At 37.6% G+C, this 19,355-nt stretch overlaps 1 protein-coding gene across 1 annotated transcript in view; it reads right to left on the bottom strand.

Annotated features, from left to right (window-relative positions):
- Positions 1–19,355, bottom strand: part of cpm (carboxypeptidase M) — a 37,184-nt gene extending 17,829 nt beyond the window's left edge. Inside the window, exons 1-4 of the mRNA XM_066669391.1 lie at positions 19,250–19,355; positions 17,287–17,491; positions 7,553–7,650; positions 4,073–4,242 (exon numbers count right to left, since the gene is read on the bottom strand). Coding sequence (XP_066525488.1) covers positions 4,073–4,242; positions 7,553–7,650; positions 17,287–17,446 — 428 coding nt within the window. The 5' untranslated portion in view covers positions 17,447–17,491; positions 19,250–19,355. The remainder of the gene's footprint in view (positions 1–4,072; positions 4,243–7,552; positions 7,651–17,286; positions 17,492–19,249) is intronic.

The raw sequence follows: 19,355 nt of genomic DNA, 5'->3' as shown, positions 1-19,355 counted from the left end.
AGTTCAGTGTTTTTGATTTTTACTGATGACTGTCGCTTGGAAAATGTTTCCTCCCCTGAGAGCGTCCATGATGTCACTTCATTGTGTTGTAAAAACAAATGGATGGCATCAAAGAGTTTTATCTCTTGGTTAAAAAAAGAAAAAGAAAGAAGGCCTTTATTTCCAGACACATAAGGTGCTGCAGAGAATTTGGGAGCTGCTTCTGAGCAGATATTTTAAAACAGATGTTTATTTTTTATCCTATATTAAAGTGGACATATAAACCTTTTATAGAGTAAACACATTTCTTGAGTCTTAAAGAAATGTCTGATCTGCTTAGGTCAAAATACCACAAAGATCAGACTTCACGGCACCATTCTCCCCCTGTCCAAACAGCTCTGTTCAGAACAGCTGGTTTCAGCGCCTGTTCGTTTAAATGAGAATGAGCCACTGCTCAGTTCAGAGCAAGAGCCCAGGAATTGTCTGTTCTCATTTTCAACAAATCTAAACAGTGCACTTATTTCTCCACACTTGGTCGACAGGCAAAAGAGTCTCGACTAAAGAATACTAAAGACTATATTCCAAACAGACAGAATACTTAGACAAAATAACACGCTAGGTACAAAAAGACAAACAGAGGACAAACTAAATGAGTGACAGAAGACTAAAAGGAAGACTGAAAGAGAATTTAGTAGAGCAAATACAAAGAAACTACACTACACACTGAAGACTAGAACATAGACTCAACAAAACAAGAGACACTACTAGACCCCAGAAGAACCTAAAGCAAATTCACCAGATTAAATAGGAAAAGAAAACACAGGACTGCGCTAAGAACAATACAAAGAATTAAACAAATTAAAGAGAGAAAAATTAAACCTTAAATAAGAAAGTCTAAGGAAAACCAAGACAAAGTCACACAAGAAAAAGCAAATCAAGATACAGACTCAAGACAAACACAAGACAAACTCAAATGGCAGAACACCAGGAAGTTACAGCATGGGCTATAAAAAGACCCCAAGACAAGACACACCTGGAAACTAAAACCATGCTCAAAGTCATGCTACAGGGGTGTAAAACATCACTGATTTATTGACCTCAGTCAGTAGTCCAGCACTGGAGCTGGACAGACTAACGGACTACTTAGATAACACACTTTGATCAACTTTAGATAGTGTAGCACCACTTAAGCGTAAAAAGCTATGACAGAAAAAACTCGCTCCCTGGTATAATGAAGACACACTCACCCTAAAACAAACCGCAAGGAAATTAGAGCGGAAATGGCGGTCGACTAAACTGGAAGTATTTCACTGTGCCTGGAAAGACAGCCTTATTCAATATAGAAGGGCGCTCGTCAATGCACACTCAGCACATCTGTCCTCACTGATTGAAAATAATAAAGACAATCCTAGAGCACTCTTTAATGTAATCTCTAAACTTACAAACAATCGGGCAGCTACTGATCCACAGATCCCAGCGATTCACACCAGCAATGCTTTTATGGACTTTTTTAACAATAAGATTGAAAATATTAGACAAACAATAAATACAATATTACTAAATCCAGCCTGTCTGTCATCTGGTGTGGATGATATAGAACAAAACATAGAAGAAAGACTAGAGTCCTTTGACCCAATACCACAGCTAGAACTGGAGAAAATCATCTAATCGTCAAATTGTACGACCTGCACACTTGATGCAATACCAACAAAACTATTTAAAGAAGTATTACCAGTCATAATCAATCCCCTTTTAACAATCATAAATTCATCCCTTAGACTGGGTCACATACCCAAAGCATTTAAACTAACAGTTATTAAACCCCTGATCAAGAAACCGAATCTTGATCCTAGTGTACTATCCAATTACAGACCTATCTCTAACCTTCCCTTCATATCTAAGATATTAGAAAAAGTTGTGGCCCAACAACTTAGATCATACTTGCATAAGAATAACATATATGAAAAATTTCAATCTGGTTTTAGGCCACACCATAGCACCGAAACGGCTTTACTTAAGATAACAAACGACCTTCTTCTCGCCTCTGATCGAGGCTTGCTATCCATGCTAGTTCTACTCGACCTCAGTGCAGCTTTCGATACAATTGATCATACTATTCTGCTAGAAAGATTAAAAAACATGGTTGGAATAACAGGAACAGCCCTATCATAGTTTAAGTCTTACCTCACAGATTGCTATCAGTTTGTAAAAGTAAATAATGTTTCTTCTATTCATACAAAAATGAGATTTGGAGTTCCCCAAGGCTCCATTTTAGGACCTTTATTATTCATATTATACATGCTGCCACTGGGCAGAGTTATTAGCAGGCATGGCTTTACCTTCCACAGTTACGCAGATGACACACAGTTATACATATCAGCCAAACCAGATGACAAACCTACACTAAAGAAAATGGAGGACTGTGTTAAAGAAGTGAAGCATTGGATGTCATACAATTTCTTTCTGCTAAACAGCGACAAAGCCGAGGTTCTCCTTCTAGGTCCAAAACCTGCTATAAATAAGGTATCAGACTTAATACATAATTTTGACTTCCCTGTTCTCCCGAGCTCATCAGCTAAGAATCTGGGTGTTATAATTGATTCAGATCTATCATTTGATCAGCATATAGGTAACATTACAAGAACAGCTTTCCTACATCTTCGGAACCTCGCTAAGTTCAGAAACTCCTTATCCCTCCCAGATGTGGAAAAATTAGTTCACGCTTTTATTGCATCAAGATTAGATTATTGCAATGCACTTTTATCAGGATGCTCCAGCAGAAACTTGAGTAAACTCCAGTTAATTCAAAATGCTGCAGCCAGTGTCCTCACTAAAACTAGAAAATTTGATCATATCAGCCCAGTCTTATTGGCCCTTCACTGGCTTCCAGTTAAATTCCGTATTGATTACAAAATTCTTTTACTCACGTATAAATCCCTACACGGTCACGCCCCTGAATACCTGCATGACCTCATCACACACTATGAACCACCAAGATTACTCAGATCTCAGGGCGCCGGCCTCTTACTAGTACCCAGAATTCATAAGACTTCAGCGGGGGGAAAAGCCTTCTCCTACAAAGCCCCTCAGCTCTGGAACAATCTTCCAGCTAGTGTTCGGGACGCAGACACAGTCACTATGTTTAAGTCTAGGCTCAAAACACACTTGTTCAGTTTAGCCTTTGGCAACTAACCTCTGTCTAGTTTAAGGTTGTTGTTTTTAGGAACTCATGGACATGGAGTATCAGGGTAAACCCGGATGATGTGCTCACAATTTGTCTTGTTTGGTGCGGAAGGATGTCTTTGCCTGAGCTCCTTCTGGTTTCCCTCCTCCCAGTCTGTTACAGTCAGATCCGTCACTACACTAATGAAAATATTCACATGCTCTTATTCTCTGCTGCACTCAACTAAACTAACTGCTTCCCTTTTACTGTTTTACTGTTTTCTGAGAGAATGGTGGCCCACTGATGGAAGATTGTTTGCTGGATTCTCCTGCGGCCCAGACCAGACCAGACCAGCTGCTCACCTTATTATTATTATTATTATTATTATTATGTAGCATAATGACACTTCATTGGTGATCATTTAAAATTCAATCTATAGTCTGATCAGAGGAGGATGGGTCCCCTTTGTGAGTCCTCCCAAGGTTTCTTCCTCCAGCCTCGAGGGAGTTTTTCCTTGCCACTTTCGCCTTCGGCTGCTCGCATTGGGCTTTGATTTAAATGTTCTGTTCTGAAACTGTGAAGCTGCTTTGTGACAACGTCAGTTGTAAATGGCGCTATACAAATAAATTTGATTGATTGATTGATTTGATAAAGTCCCCCAGTACTGGGCTGTTGTATTGAAAATATGTTCTCTGGAACATAATGCTCCATCCTATTCCTTTTGGAATGTGCTGGAGTGCAGAACTAATCTTCCAACCTCAGTAGCTGAACTCATCAAAGCTCCAATGCCTGTATGCCATCAAAAACTGACAGCAACTGTTCAACCTCTAGTGACTTCCAAGTAGATTCCAAGTAGGTTACAGCAACAAAGAGAGGATGTTCTGCCTTGTAATTTCCTTTGATTTCAAAACATATCTTCCTCTCTCTTACCTCCCCAGTGAGTACATGCAGTCTCTTGATGACGCCTGGAAGCCATCGGGGTTCATCGAGGGCAGGATATGGATTCGTGTGCTGTTCAGTAGTTTGGTCACTAAAGGGTCATTCATGTAGCCTTTGGTAAGAAAATCAATCAACTGGAGAAGTAAAACACGTCCCACCACCTACACACACACACACACACACACACACACAAAGAAACAGAAAGGGTTAAAAAAGACAAATATGTTCAAGATCCTGATCACTTTTTGTCATGATACTGTTTCTATTCAATTACATTCAGTTCTGTTCAGTTCAATTCTATTGAAAACTTCATGTGAACAGAAATAAAGGGCAGTGAAATATTCTTTATCAGCATTTGTCAGTCAGTTGTTTTATTTTTAAATACAAAGCAGCTTCACAGGAATCTGAATCTAATCTTCCAGTCATCAGAATCTGTACCTGATTTCACCAAAGCTCTCAATGATCTGAATGTCATCAGATCCTCACAGAAACGCTCCAACATCCAAACGCTCCAAGTTTTTACCTGATAGTAGACGTTGTTACTACGGCACAAAAGAGACAAACCCCTGCTAACATTTTTAATTTCTAAAGAAGCTTTTCTGTGTACAACTAGGAGAAGTGAATTCTGCTAAGATCTACACGGCTAAAACAAGTGTGTTGTATTCGCTTCTAGATCATTTCTGTTATTTTCTCCCACTAAATCTAGCAGTAAAAGCCAAGCCAATGTCTTTCTAATAACAGAGAGAGAGAGAAAGAGAGAGAGAGAGAAGATGAATAAAGGCGTTTGTGTTCATGTCTCTACATATGAAATATAGAACTTATAATGAATCTATAAGGTGTGTGTGTGTGTGTCTGTGTGGGAAATCTTATCAGACTGTATTACAGACATTAAGGCTTTATCTGATCCTCTTATCACACTTCCCAAGCTACTATCAACTTCAAGACGTTTCAAATGTAGCTTAAAACGTGTTTCTGCTGTGGCTGTATCTTTCTGAATCAAGATTACCAGACTAAACTAGACAGCTCCCGTACTTTTATTTTGGCTATATGCCCTAAAGTATGTAGATGGTACAGACAAAAACCTTCAGGTGTGTACATCCAGTGTGTGCTTAATCTCCAAAAGCATGAAATGAGGTGAGACATGTGCCTCTGTGATGTTGGAGGGTCGATACATCTGGGATAACTTGGGTTGGGATTTGTGATCTAACATCAGTACCTTTCCTCCATAATGTTCTTATGGTTGCAATCAAATCCTGATAGAAATGTTCCAGCATGTATAAAGCCTTCTGCCTCAAAAGACAGACAAACAAGGTGTCCACAAACATTTGGCATTATAGTCTTTTTCCACCGGTGTATGTGTTTTCTGTTAGATATATGACTGCATTAATAATGCATGTGGAGATTAGGAAAGTGCTTTGCTGTGTAGTCTAGAACCATTAAATATATTCTCCATCAGCTTTAATACCCTCTCTGCAAGCCCTGGCACTCTGGCTTTAAATTGGCTCAGAATTAAATTAGTGTCAGGATAAGCACTTCCAGTGGAAAAGTGCTGAGGAATTATATAAATAAAGGTTTATGAATCATTAAAAATAGCTTATGAATTACTGCTGACTCACAGTGAGTAAAGCTTAGAGAACGTCTTGACAATCAGATATCAGCTGCCTACCATATGCCATCCATAATGTATTTACGTAATACACTTCAGTACTCCATAGCTTTAAGCACACAGTCCCCAATTTGGTAACACTTTCTATGAATCCTGTATTCGTAATGCATTGTATGGTATACATGATACTTTATAATGTAAGTCTGTATAATTATTTAAAAACACATAAAGCTATATTCATAACACTTTCGAAGGTATGAGTGGGTGACCTTATGAAGGCGGGTGTCATAAAGCAATATAATATCTATTCATAAGGATATTGCACATACTGTAGCAGTGCTGGAATCTGGGAAGGGCTGGGGTCTCACAGGGGAGCTTCCATAATGGTGTTGTTTGAGGGGTTTGTGTGTTCTTAGTGTGTGTTATGTGGGTGGAGGATGTTGTTTTGTGTGTGTGTGTGTCTGGTGTGTCAGCTGCAAGACTCATCATCATACACCATAGCAGAGCAAAAATTTCACTTACTGGCAGAATGTTCTTGATCCAGTGCCTGTCTCTTTGTGTATGATGATGAGCGGCAGACCCTTATCTACCAGTCTCCCAGATGGTGTTTAATGCACTGCCCCTGTTCATAGTGGATAGTGGATAGTATAGTGCACCCTGCCTTAATAAATGATTGAATAAATGACCAAATGGATGAATGTATGACCTATCCATCGTTCTTTTTGTCTTCCTTTTTCTCCATCTGTCCTCATCCAGTTTTTCTCTCCATTCATGCATCATTAACCGTTTTTGTGTGTCTGTTTTATGCGTCTGAAGTGAAGCAGTAAGTCTGCCACGCCTTGATCCCTTGTCCCACTCTAGATGTGTGCTACAAGTATGTTTGCTGGAGTGTGTTTATTTGACTGCAAACAAAAAGCAGTGTTTGACATTGAAGATTGGACTAATGTTAATGAGCTTGATTGGAGCTTTGATTGGAATGTTTTCCTGTGACTAATTTGGACGTAATTCCACAGGGTCCAGAGTCTCAGAGTCACAGTCCATTAGCGGATGCTTGTTTATGTTTATGCTACAATCATTTTGGGGTAAAAAATAAACTGATTTCTAAAAGTGGATAAAAGGGTCATTCATCTCATCCCTTTAAAAGGTCTTCAAGCACTTGATGAGGACTATTATGAACAGAGAGAACATGCAATGTCCAATTCAATATGCGAATGTTTTATACGACATAGACATGTTCATTGTGGTTTTATTGCATTCAGTCATATAAACATTAGTGAAATTTGGTACTGATGTTAGATAGATAGATAGATAGATAGAAGTTAGTTAGTGATAGATAGATAGATAGATAGATAGATAGATAGATAGATAGATAGATAGATAGATAGATAGATAGATAGAAGTTAGTTAGTTAGTGATAGATAGATAGATAGATAGATAGATAGATAGATAGATAGATAGATAGATAGATAGATAAGACTCTTGAACATACGTCAGATTTCTCTAATAAAAATTCATCATTTGAAGTTAACTGTTAATGTCTACATATCACACGACACAAAAGCCCCTCTCTAACCTCTAGGATGTTTAGTATCTGTCCTACACACTCACACACACACTGCACCCCCCTCCCCTCCACACACATATGCACAGACACACCCAAGTCCTTTTTCAGTTCCAATTTAGCTTCATTGCAACAAAACACACACAACACTGGCTGTTTTGTTTTATATCTGTTTTGATTCTGTGACTGTCAGTCTCCACAGGCTAACTCAGCACAATGGTTTCCAGGAGGGATGAATACAGACACGTTTGTTGTATAAGTTTGACTTTGTGTGTGTGTGTGTGTGTGTGTGTTTGTGACTCACCTCGTTGCCATGCATGTTGCCGACGTATTTGAATTCTGGGATGCCAGTGCGATGCTCTGTTGGACTCTGACCCAGAATTAACACCCAGAGCTCTCGGCCTATAAACAAACATACACACAAACACACACACACATACACAGACAGAGAGACACACACACAGTGGGCATTTAACTATGAATCCTTTCTGTCATCAACACATGATTACTGTTTCATTGTGGTCAATCTATTCAATAAGTTGAGTAAATAATGCTTCAGCAAAGTGTTGGGGAGCACCTGGCAACCCAGACCCAGGCTTTCTTCTGTTGCATGTCAATCATTCATTCAGCCATTCAGACAGATACTGAAAATAACTCATCCCTTTTCTAATGAGAATTTCAATTGCAGATTTGTAGACCTCTTTTATTTCTGTGATTCTTTGTGTTTTTGTTTGTTACTTGCTTTCTTTCCTATATATAAATATATTCTCACACCAGCATGTGTCCTTCCAACCCATACACACTGATCAGATATGACCAAGTCTGAAACTGTTCATCACAAACTGATACAGCATTAACATGTAGACTGTATTATCTTCATTCATTCTCTCTCTCTCTCTCTCTCTCTCTCTCTCTCTCTCTCTCTCTCTCTTCAGGTCTGAGCATGCTTCTGTGTTGGGAGGAACATATCTCTCAGACAAACCTCTGAAAAAATGCACTTCATTCAAATTAAAGCTTTGAGATTAACACAGTGGAATGAACACATTGTTGAAGCGAATGTGTAAAAGACTGTGTGTAAAATAATGCTGTAACCTGTAAATGCTTGTTACTAATCTGCTTTAAAATGATGTGTTGAATTAACATCTAATAATAAATTAAGAGAGCTGTGTCAGCTTAAGAGCAGAAGTTAATTTTACAGTCTTAAGGCACTGCAGTACCTAGCCTGTTAAAATAAAGCATCTCTATGATTGTTTGCTTGTTTTTTATGTTTCTATGACCCTTAATATAGCTGCTCAATTTCTGGTTACCAACAAACGTAAAATATACATGCCAGCATGCCAATTAGAAACAAAAAGAGGGATGTCATATATATTTTTGATGGACAGCAGGCAAATGTCCCATGACCAAATAACAGCACTTGGTGCCCACCCTTAAACCACCATATTCCCACCTCACAACATAAGTACATTAAGCCTCTGTCTGACTGGTTAATTTATCAGTATATGGAAAAGACATATACAGTTTATCAGTAAATTTGAAGGCTTTTAAAAAATATTTGTGTGACTGTATTGTATTTTTTATCAGTGGCTTAAAGCCAATTTAAGACTGTGTGGAGATTGGGGCTAACAGTTGTGGGTCAGCCAGTCGTCTTCTGGATTAATCATTGGTCACCTCAGCTCTCCAGGTCATTCACCTCGGTCTAGACACAGTAAGGAATTCGACTGAGGTAAGACTAATACTGATCAGAGGTAGTGGAGACAGGAAAATCTGCTTAAGCTCTACAGGAAAACAGGGCCTGGAGAGCTTTAAAAAATCTGTTCCAAGAGATTTGGAAGCATTCTGTACTGAATGTACTGTAAGTCAAGGTTCAAAAGGCTAGAGAACCACAAGAGCTCATCATGACAAGTGATGTAAACATATAAGGTGTTATTTAGCATTCAATTACGGGTTTATGCTAAATACAAACAAACTTTGTTGTTATGCTATATATCATGACACTCTCTGGGGTGAAATAACAGACTTGTAACTCAGGGTTGCAATCTAAATAATGCAATATGAAGTTAAATATAAAATATAAAAGTAAATGCAATATGTAAAAAACATATATATATAATGCACTATGCGATAATGCACAGGTGCATTATTGTCACTAAAGGTACAAACAGTGTGAATGTATTTATAAAGGTACAACAGTGGTTTTACTAGTAGTTCATTATAGATCTGTGTAAAATAAAATAACATAATAAACGTCACGGAGATCAAATGGGACGTATAAAATCAACCCAACTTTAAAATCTACAACTATTATAGAATATGTTACAATTATGTTCCTTAATTAAACGTACTGAAATATGAGGCTACCACCACAGTGACCACTAAGAGTTTACATATACTACATTATCATTTTTTAGTTTTATACCTTTTTAGAACATGAACAACAACAACAACTAAGAAACACGCACGCACGCACGCACGCACACACACACACACACACACACACACACACACACACATACATAAACTCACACATAAGTTCGCACTTACACACCCAAGACAAATCATGGGGGATCCTGCATTTCCCAAGAAAACCACCCCTTCAAGATTTGGATTCTTTCCGAAATTACATTTCTAATTCGAATGTGTTTACTTCATTTGGATATCTACAGAAGCTCAGTTTTTAACCCTTGTATCAGACTGAAATTCATGTTTTCTATCTTACTCTTTTATAAAGAATCACAGTCTCTAAATATTGTTTATGTACTTATGCTCTCTTGTCATCAAATCCTCACAGAAATGTTCCAGCATATAGTGTAACCATCCCTCTAGTCATAAAGAAGTTGTTTTTTTAGTAAAGATTGGGCAAATATCCAACTGCTTTTCATATCAGAGCAAATGTTGCATGATGCCTCCACAAACTATTTGCCATAGTGTATATTTGCATTAATCTTAAAGCATGAATAAATAAAGCAGTGGGGCCTGAGATAGGCTTGGGCTGTTTCTTATACTTCCTGAGAAGAGCAACTAAGTGTCTGGAAGCAGAAGGTCACCCAAGGTTTTCATTAAGTAAAGTGCAGGCATACGCCTATCACGAGACAGTTTTCCTGTTTTTATCTCCAGTCCACTCTGGTCTTTTGGTTTAATTTGCACGCAAAAGACCACCCAGAGATTGTGAGAGTGAGTACAAGGGTACATTAGCATGTGAGGCTGATGGACAAAAAGAAAGAAAGAAAAAAAGAGAAGAGAGAGAAGTAGTGGGGTACAAAGAGTGCAAGAAAAACAAGGGGTTGCCTGGCAGACTACATTTTCCCTCAGTACTCGTTTTGTGTCACGCCAAGAAAAGCAACCTGATCCAGTGGGTTTTAAAATGCCACTGACTGGCAGCAGCACCTGAACCTGAGATATACTAGTGTCTTCATCGCCCATGAATCCCAAACACCAAACAAAACCACCTATGATGGCATATAAACACTGGAACTATTCAGTTTCATAGAAGAACATGGAGAACGGTGAAGGGAAACATCCAATTGAATCAATAACTCTTATGGGCTTTCATGCTCTAGGCTGTGCTGAAGAGGCAATTTTTTATTGGAAAATATGCTCTGGTAGCTGTTTTTAAACATTCTAAGCAATAAAACTAGTATCAAGTGTTAAGTAGATTATAATAATTTCTTTATCTGATTTGCCCACCTTCAGAACACTATTCTATGGGAACATATCATTTCATGATGTTTCTCAGCGCTGTAACTACATTTTCATGCACCTTTATAGTGTTCATATTTCAGGAGGAATGAACTGAAAGAAATCACCAGAAATATATCATAACAAATAAAATACATTTTGTCCCAGATGTAGTCACAGCCAGAGATTTTCCAAGTTTTTAAGTGAAGACAGCAAAATTGCGACTGGTAATTATTTTATGATTACCATATGAGCTCCTGCCCAATCTTGGTGCTGTTTCACTAAATCCACACAAACTACCTGTTATGAGTCTAATCAAGAATTAGAGAAACAGTGCAGGAAACCGTTGTGGTGAAAGTTTCACAGGGGAAAATGCTACCATTTCTACTACAAACGTTTAGGTTTGGGGTTATGGTTTGCTGTAGGTTTTGGTTTAGATTTAGGATTAGGTTCAGGGTTATGGTTAGGGTCAGAACAGGGTAATGGCTTATTTTTGTGGTAGATATACATCAGAAATGCCAGGTGCATCCACAAAAATGAAATATATTTCATACATGTGCTGTGCAAAGGTTTTAGACACCAGAGATTATGAGATTTAAAAAGCTATTTATCTGAGCAGTGAGTGTTTATTTGCTAAAAAACTGAACAAACATTAATTCATTATCTGTAAGCGCTTATACAGTACAGGGTCGCGGTGGGTCCAGAGCCTTCCTGGAATCATTGGTGCAAGGCGGGAACACACCCTGGAGGGGGTGCCAGTCCTTCACAGGGCAACACACACTCACACATTCACTCACACCTATGGACACTTTTGAGTCAACAATCCACCTACCAACATGTGTTTTTGGACTGTGGAAGGAAACCAGAGCACCCGGAGGAAACCCACGCAGACACAGGGAGAACATACCAACTCCTCACAGACAGTCACCCAGAGTGGGACACGAACCCACAACCTCCAGGTCCCTGGAGCTGTGTGACTGTGACACTACCTGCTGCACCACTGTGCCGCCCAACTAACAAACAAACAATTTATAATAAAATAATGCCCAATGCCTTGTGAAGTCCGTATTTTTTGAAGTTATCATCCAATGCCTAGTTTTACTGGTTGTGCTGTTGATTTAATAAATTCATGCGATCAAGGAGAATCTGAACAAAACACTGTTCTTTAAACTCTGTCACACCCACTACTTTATTATATTTCTTACTTGTTTATATTATTATTATTATTTTCTTTTTGTATTAACTGTGATTATATATAACTTTATACAAGCACCACACTCACTGTGAAGGCATTAGTTTAAATATATATAATTATCTTATGTGCCTAAGGCTTCTGCACAGTACTGTATATGTATTCTTTCGTACATTAATGGATTCTGAGTACACTTAAAGAAATCTAACTGCCAGTGGCTCACCTTTGCTACACTCTCAGAAAAAAAAGGTACAGTAGAGGTACAGTATTGGTCACTAAAGGTACAAACTGTGTAAATGTACCTTTAAAGGTACAACAGTGTTTAAAAGTCCAGTTTTGTTTCTTAAAGACACATTAAATTCTCTTCTCCAGAGCATGTTTGTAATCTTTCATTATAGAACTGTGTCATATAAAAACCATAATAAAAGTCTTGGAGGTGAAATAGGGCGTATGAAATCAACACAATTTTAAAATCTACAGTTATAATAAAATATGGTACAATTATGTTCCCTAATTAAAGGTAGAAACATGTAGCCTTGAGGGTACCACCACAGTGACAGCAAAAGATACCACCACAGTGATGGGGAAGGAAGAGGGCTGTTTTGTCCATCCTTTATCCTTAAAATACTTATAGTTTCTTTTGGTCAGTCTGAGATCAGATGGCGAGACGGCAGTGACTTTAAGAGGGCTGTTTTCTCCATCTACTGAGAAATGCTGTTTTAACTCAGTTAGTACCTAGAAAAACGCAAGTTTTGTAGTTATGAGAATTTAAAATGTGAGCTTACCTACCGACCCAGAGAGCTATAGGGGTTAAACCTTCACATGAACCTCTTGATGTCATCCGCATGAATAATTCATCCTCCATACTTTGGTTTCTATAGACTAAACCTGACTTTACTGCGTCTTCCCATAGGCAAAGCAAACGTGAGTCTTGTTGGTCATACTAATTTTTCTGGCCACAGGAGATGCTCTGTGCTGATTTACAGGCAGTATATATGCTCCCCTTTCATCTGCCTGAGTCTGAATGAACAGCTCTCAAATGGAACTGATTTCACTTTCAAATCACAAACGCATTTAGTGGAGTGTGTTTATCCTTCCAGTTCAGGTCTGATAACACAGAGCAGATCAAAGCTGCCTTTCAGGGCACTAAGACCAGGACTGTGTCCTAAACCAATGCTTAGTCAATCTACGCAGCGGTACTGTACAAAATCATATACTTTAATCTTTATCTATAATACTGTAGTACACTGATGTAGGCAATGATTAGTTGCAGTACTCTCACAGTGGCAAAGAACAGTGTCCCTCATGTCCTTTATTTACAAAGTGTTCTAAGACTGTATTTAAGACTGGATATAGTGTTGTATATTTTGCATAAAGGTCATGAATATTGATTAAATGGTCATTTATTTTTCTTCTATAACAGTGCTCTATGCCATTATAGAGAAAAGCATTTAATTTACATTGAGAAAAGCAGTCATTTCACAAAAGACTGGGCTAAGGAACAAAGGAACTGTGTTCTCTGGAATGATGAAGCTCCATTCAGTATTTAAGGATGAGCTGAAGTGGTGTTTGTGATCCAGAACTAATCATCCAATATCAGGCCTTGATCTCTCTAATGCCGTCAAGGCTGCATGCCACCTGCACAGCGCAAACAAGATGTTCCAACATCTACTATAAAGTCTAAGCTCTGAAAAAACTTTGCAAATCTCTGCAACAATTACATCTGTAATCTCTCTCATTTTTGACTGGAGAATGTGGTGTTATCTCAAATGACTTCATAACACATGACAGATACAGTGTGTATGAGTGTTTGTGTGTGTCACCTGGAGCCGTGAGAGAGGTGACGAGCTGAGGCTTGTGTTCAGATAGAGATCAGATGCTGAGACGCTGTGACTGAATGTAACATAATACCCAAGTTCTCTAGAGAGATAAATATGATATATATGAAAAATGACTTGAGAAAGATCACATTTTTGAGTTTTTTTTTGTACTTTTTCTTGAAAAGCCTATGATAGTGTACTCTTAAAATAGTTCCCACAGCCAGGGCACAATACTGTGGTTACTGTAGTTATGACCACACCGTTCACAAGAACATAAAAACAGTTGAAACTTTAAGTGCTGGAAAAAGAAGAGCAGTTTGAATGGCCCATGTCCAATCAAAGGTTTTGTTGATTTTCTAAGCTAATGTATGCACAATGCCACTACAAAAATCTGTGCACATTTTATAAAAGTTTCAAATGGAAATAGCATAGAAATGTATCATCTCATAGTAAATAAAACAAAAATATCAGTATATTAATATCTCTCCTCAATATCTCCGTAGTTCCTAATTCTTCTGGTCAGTCTGAGATCAGATGGAGAGACAGTAGTGACTTTAGCTGAAGTCTCCTGTAGCTCAGATCTCTCTTCTGAAAATGCCCAGGAACCTCCTCTCTGTCTCTTTCTGAGTTTTACTGGAGATTTCAGTTAAGTCTCACACAATGCTCAGATTCACTGGGACAATAACACTAACGTTTATCTGGAGGTAAAATAAAGACAGAAACTGTTTCTCATCAACACTGTGAACCTTGTCTGATGCGGTATATACATTTCTATCTGGAAGTGTCCCATGTTTCATTATTCTGAAAATTGCTGAGGAATTTTAGGACAAATATTGAAGGATTTTAAGTCAAATCGTGTAAGAAGAACTTCTGAGCAATTAATGGAAAATATTCTTTAGGTCTCCTAGGCCACCAGCTCTCTCCTATCTGTGTTCACTCTAAAAAACTCTTAAGGCTTTAGAAAATTACTATAGGTAAACAGTATGGTAGCATCTATACCTTGCACAAGTGTCTCAAAACAGCTAGGGCTGTCATCACGCCTTAATCAACGAGAGCTCATGGGTACACAGGAAACAAAGGGTTTGTGGTTTCTGAGGATTTGAAGATGTTTTCTCATGGGACTGTATTGTAGAGAAACTCTGAGCTGAGGCAAAAAATTGTGACTCACTCTGTGGTCAAAAACATGTTTTTGTTTATCACAGAAACCAAAAGAAACTGAGAACCGGATACATTCATGGTTTCAATACAGGTTAATTGCATCTGTATGTGGGCTGAGAGAGGGAATACGGTTTAAAAGCGTAATAATAACAATGCTGTAATTACAATGTAAAACCACAATCTCTTAAAGACCATTGAATATAGTGTAATACAGCACAGTAAAGGCCAAAACAGGCCACAAGTTTAAATAACTGATAATAGTAAAATCCCAAGAGTTTGTATACACTCCCTATCTCTCTCTTTATATATTTATCTATCCATCCATCCATCTATCTATCTCTTGTGTATATATATATATATATATATATATATATATATATATATATATGTAATTATTTTGACTGTGGGTGGAAACCTGAGTATCTAAGGAAAACCCACACAGATCCAAGGAGGACACACCAAACTCCTTGCAGGCAATCTCACAAGGCAGGGGTTGGCCCCTGAGACCCTGGAGCTATGTGATAGCTATACTATATGCAGTGTGACCATGCCACACCCATAATCTAATATGTATTATGTAACACACTGCAATACACTCCATTATGTTGTATCTAACATCCACAAAATGCTGTAAAAAAGTCTTAAATTAGAATAGACATAATATCAAGTTAATAGACATTTTTTGTAATTTTAATAGAGCTTCAACACTGAGCACCAGAAGTGAGGTAATAGAAATGTGAAGTAATTTATTGAGTGCTTTGTAATTTGTTTTTTTTACTTTAGCTAATGGTATATGAACATTTAATTTTAATAATAAACTGAAAGCTTTGGTAGAAATGTAGCTTACCAATGTTTATGAAAAACTGAGCAAAATAGTGAATATTCCAAGAAGAACAGCCTCTTATTCATGATTTATCTTTAATGGAACCTCATTTACATTCCGGTAAATGCTGAATATCAAACTTGAGATTAACAGCTTCAGACTGTTGGAGAATGATGTGCTTGTCTTAAGTGTAGAAGCTATTCAATTTAGTGGTCAGTTTCTGTTGAGCTACTACGAGGGGAAATGGTCATTCAGAATGAGTATGGAATAAACCATGTGTCCACAAATATTTGGCCTCATACTGTATTTATCGTTTGAGGGCAAACTGAAACTGAACTGAACACCAAAATAAAGCCTGATTTACTGCATTTAACTTGCTGATAATTATAAAATGTGGTCCCAGAAGCCCTGAACTCAGTGGGGACATTGGCTGGACTGGCCTTTTGGGGGTTGAGTGCACAAGTTCACAATTGTGGTGCAGAGAGAGAGAGAGAGAGAGAGAGAGAGAGAGTCTCGACACCTAAACTCATTATTTCAAGTGATAGCAGAAAATTCCAAACTCGTCTGTGTGTTCTTTCAAAATGGAGAAATTCTCTGAGTGTCTGGGTGTATTAATACCTGGCTCATCTCTACACAGTGGGTATTTGCTTCATATCATGTCATAAATTTTGTCACATTTTGTTGTGACATTCTAATTATGCCCGTTGTATGCACAATGGATGAGGAAAAATGAAATCAACCAGTAATAACCATTACAAATAACCCCCACCAGTCACACTGAGAACATCCGAGTCGGTCCCCTGCTTTTGCAGTGTCATTTGATTATGCTGCTGAGAATGAGGATAACCAAATGACACAGCTGCAGGGAAGAGATGTATGGTTTTTTAGATTGTGAATGAGGTTATCTAGATAGCAGGGAGTGTTTGTTCTATTTTCTCTCATGTTTTGAGACTGTGAGGAGAGTCAACTCCAACAACAAATAGGGCAGTGCCAGTACAACGCACACATACAAACACACACACACACATACACACACACTTTGCCCTCAGTTTTCTTGCAAAAAAGAATTGGAAAAAAAAAATGTAACATGGGTTTATAAAATTATGGTTCTTATTAACACATGCTTTTACCATGAAAGCACAAAATAAGCCTGAACAAAACATGCTAGATTGCTGACACCTTAAAAAAAGTTATGTTTGAAACACTTTCTATGATGTGATCAAATAAATAAAACTGCCCACAGCAAATTCACACATTTATAACTTTCCCCTCTTCAGTTTCAGAGATCTAAGATATGAGAAATCTTCCTATAAATACAAAAATAATATTTCTAATACAAAATGACGGCCATATATTCGTCCACCCACCTTCTACAGACTTGCCAATGCTGTGTAGATGTGTGATGTGTGAGAAATTCCTGTTGATCCCTCTGAGGTACTGCTCCACTTCGGTGGAATTGTGATATTGAAACTCTAAACCAAAACTTAATGGTGTAATCCAGAAGCTGAAAAGTGTGAGAAACAACATAATGCCTCTTGGGGACACAAACCAGCTCCAGGCCTCTGTCCCAGTCTGTAAAAAAGTGTAAATACAAACATTTAAGAATTTTTGTGGACGTAAACTTCCATAAGTTTTTTATTCATTCATTGTCTGTAACCACTTATACAGTTTAGGGTTACTGTATGTCCGGCGCTTACCCGGAATCACGGGTTGCAAGGCGGGAACACACCCTGGAGGGGCCAGTCTTTCGGAGGGCAACACACACTCACACATTCACTCACACACCTACAGACACTTCTTGAGTAGCCAAACCACCTACCAACGTGTGTTTTTGGATGCCTTATTATATAGTTTTAATATGGAGTTTGTCCCACTTTGCTATCATTATTATCTCCTATCCTTCTGGGAAGGCACAGTGGTGACCACAGGTTCATGTGTGGTTCCTTCTGAGCATCCCATTGTATCCCATTCTTTGTAAGTGGTAATTGTGGGTTCATTTCTTAACTATTCAGAATTCAGATTAACTTAATATTGGTAGTGCCTGAATGACAATGAACCAATGTAAAATGGCCCACACCTAAAAGCATTGGGATACCCCTGAACTGCAACTTAGACAGAGACAGTAAGGATGACGTTAAGGATGATGTAATTGAAGTCAAGCCCAAACACGCTGCTAGCACAGGCCATGAATAAATTACTACTGGTCAAACCACAGCAAATTACTAAGCAAATTCATAGGCTTCTGTTGAAAAGTGACACAACGCAGAGCCACACAGCAAATTTGTCTGTGTTACATTAAAACTATGAATATTTAATTAACCCAATGGATGTTATATTTCAACACTCACAGCGTGATTTTACACAGGCAATTTTATTTATTTATTTATTTGTACAGGGGTTTAAAATGTCTAAGAAATAATTTAATGTATACAACAAACTTAAGCAACTTTCAACTACCTGCTGGACTTGTTTGTAGAAAAAAGAAACTAAGCATTCTCTCTGTTGACAAAGCAAAAAAAGCTCCAACTGCTAAAAGAGCTAGTTCCGATGTAGTACGCTTACAGTGTAATGATATATTGAAGTTGTTATTACTTGCAACTGTTTAGTATAAGACTACTATAAATATTACTACACTACTATTAAAAGGACTGCTTTTACTGCTTATTTCATTACTAATAGGATAAAGTTAATGCTATTGCTACTACTGTTATTAGATAACAATGGCAGTGATAGAAGAAAGCAGCAGTATGGCAGGTAATGGCATTAATGTTATTACTGTAACTATTTTACTTATATGTTACTTATAAGATATACTTATTAATAATAATTATAATATTGAAATACCACTACATTTATAAATAATTAATAATGTAAACGACTATATACATAAATGCTCCTAATATTAACAGTTATTAATAGTACTTTTGCTATCTTAGTTATTGCTTGTATTACTATTAATGTCACTGCCATTATTACTAATACTCTAACTATTAAATCTAATAAAAGTGCTGTTATTAATTCTATTATAAGTATTTAAATAGATGCTGGTTTCTTATTAATAATATTGATTTAATATTAGTGCTACTGTATGGAACAGTAGTACTCAGTATGTGGATATGACAGTGGTGATATTACTTAGCATTAGTATGTGGTACAGTTTTGACTGTGTATAAATGATGTCTAATATCACTACTGATATTATAAAACACTTTTGCAGTTACATACAAATAGTAGTTTTACTAGAACTACTATTGATATAACTTCTTATGTCAATCCTAACACTTCTGCTCTATCAGGAGTACTGTTATTAGCGCTGCTGCTGCTACTTACCTTCCTTCTGCAGTTAGACAGCAGCTGTCTTGCGCGTTATCTCTCTCTCTCTCCCTTCTATCTTTTCTTCGCTGCTGTATAAGTGTGTGTGTGTGTGCTGCCTCTC

This window comes from Hoplias malabaricus, chromosome 4 (assembly GCF_029633855.1).
Source record: "Hoplias malabaricus isolate fHopMal1 chromosome 4, fHopMal1.hap1, whole genome shotgun sequence".
NCBI classification, from domain to species: Eukaryota; Metazoa; Chordata; class Actinopteri; order Characiformes; family Erythrinidae; genus Hoplias; species Hoplias malabaricus.
This window is presented reverse-complemented; position numbering and strand designations above follow the sequence as displayed.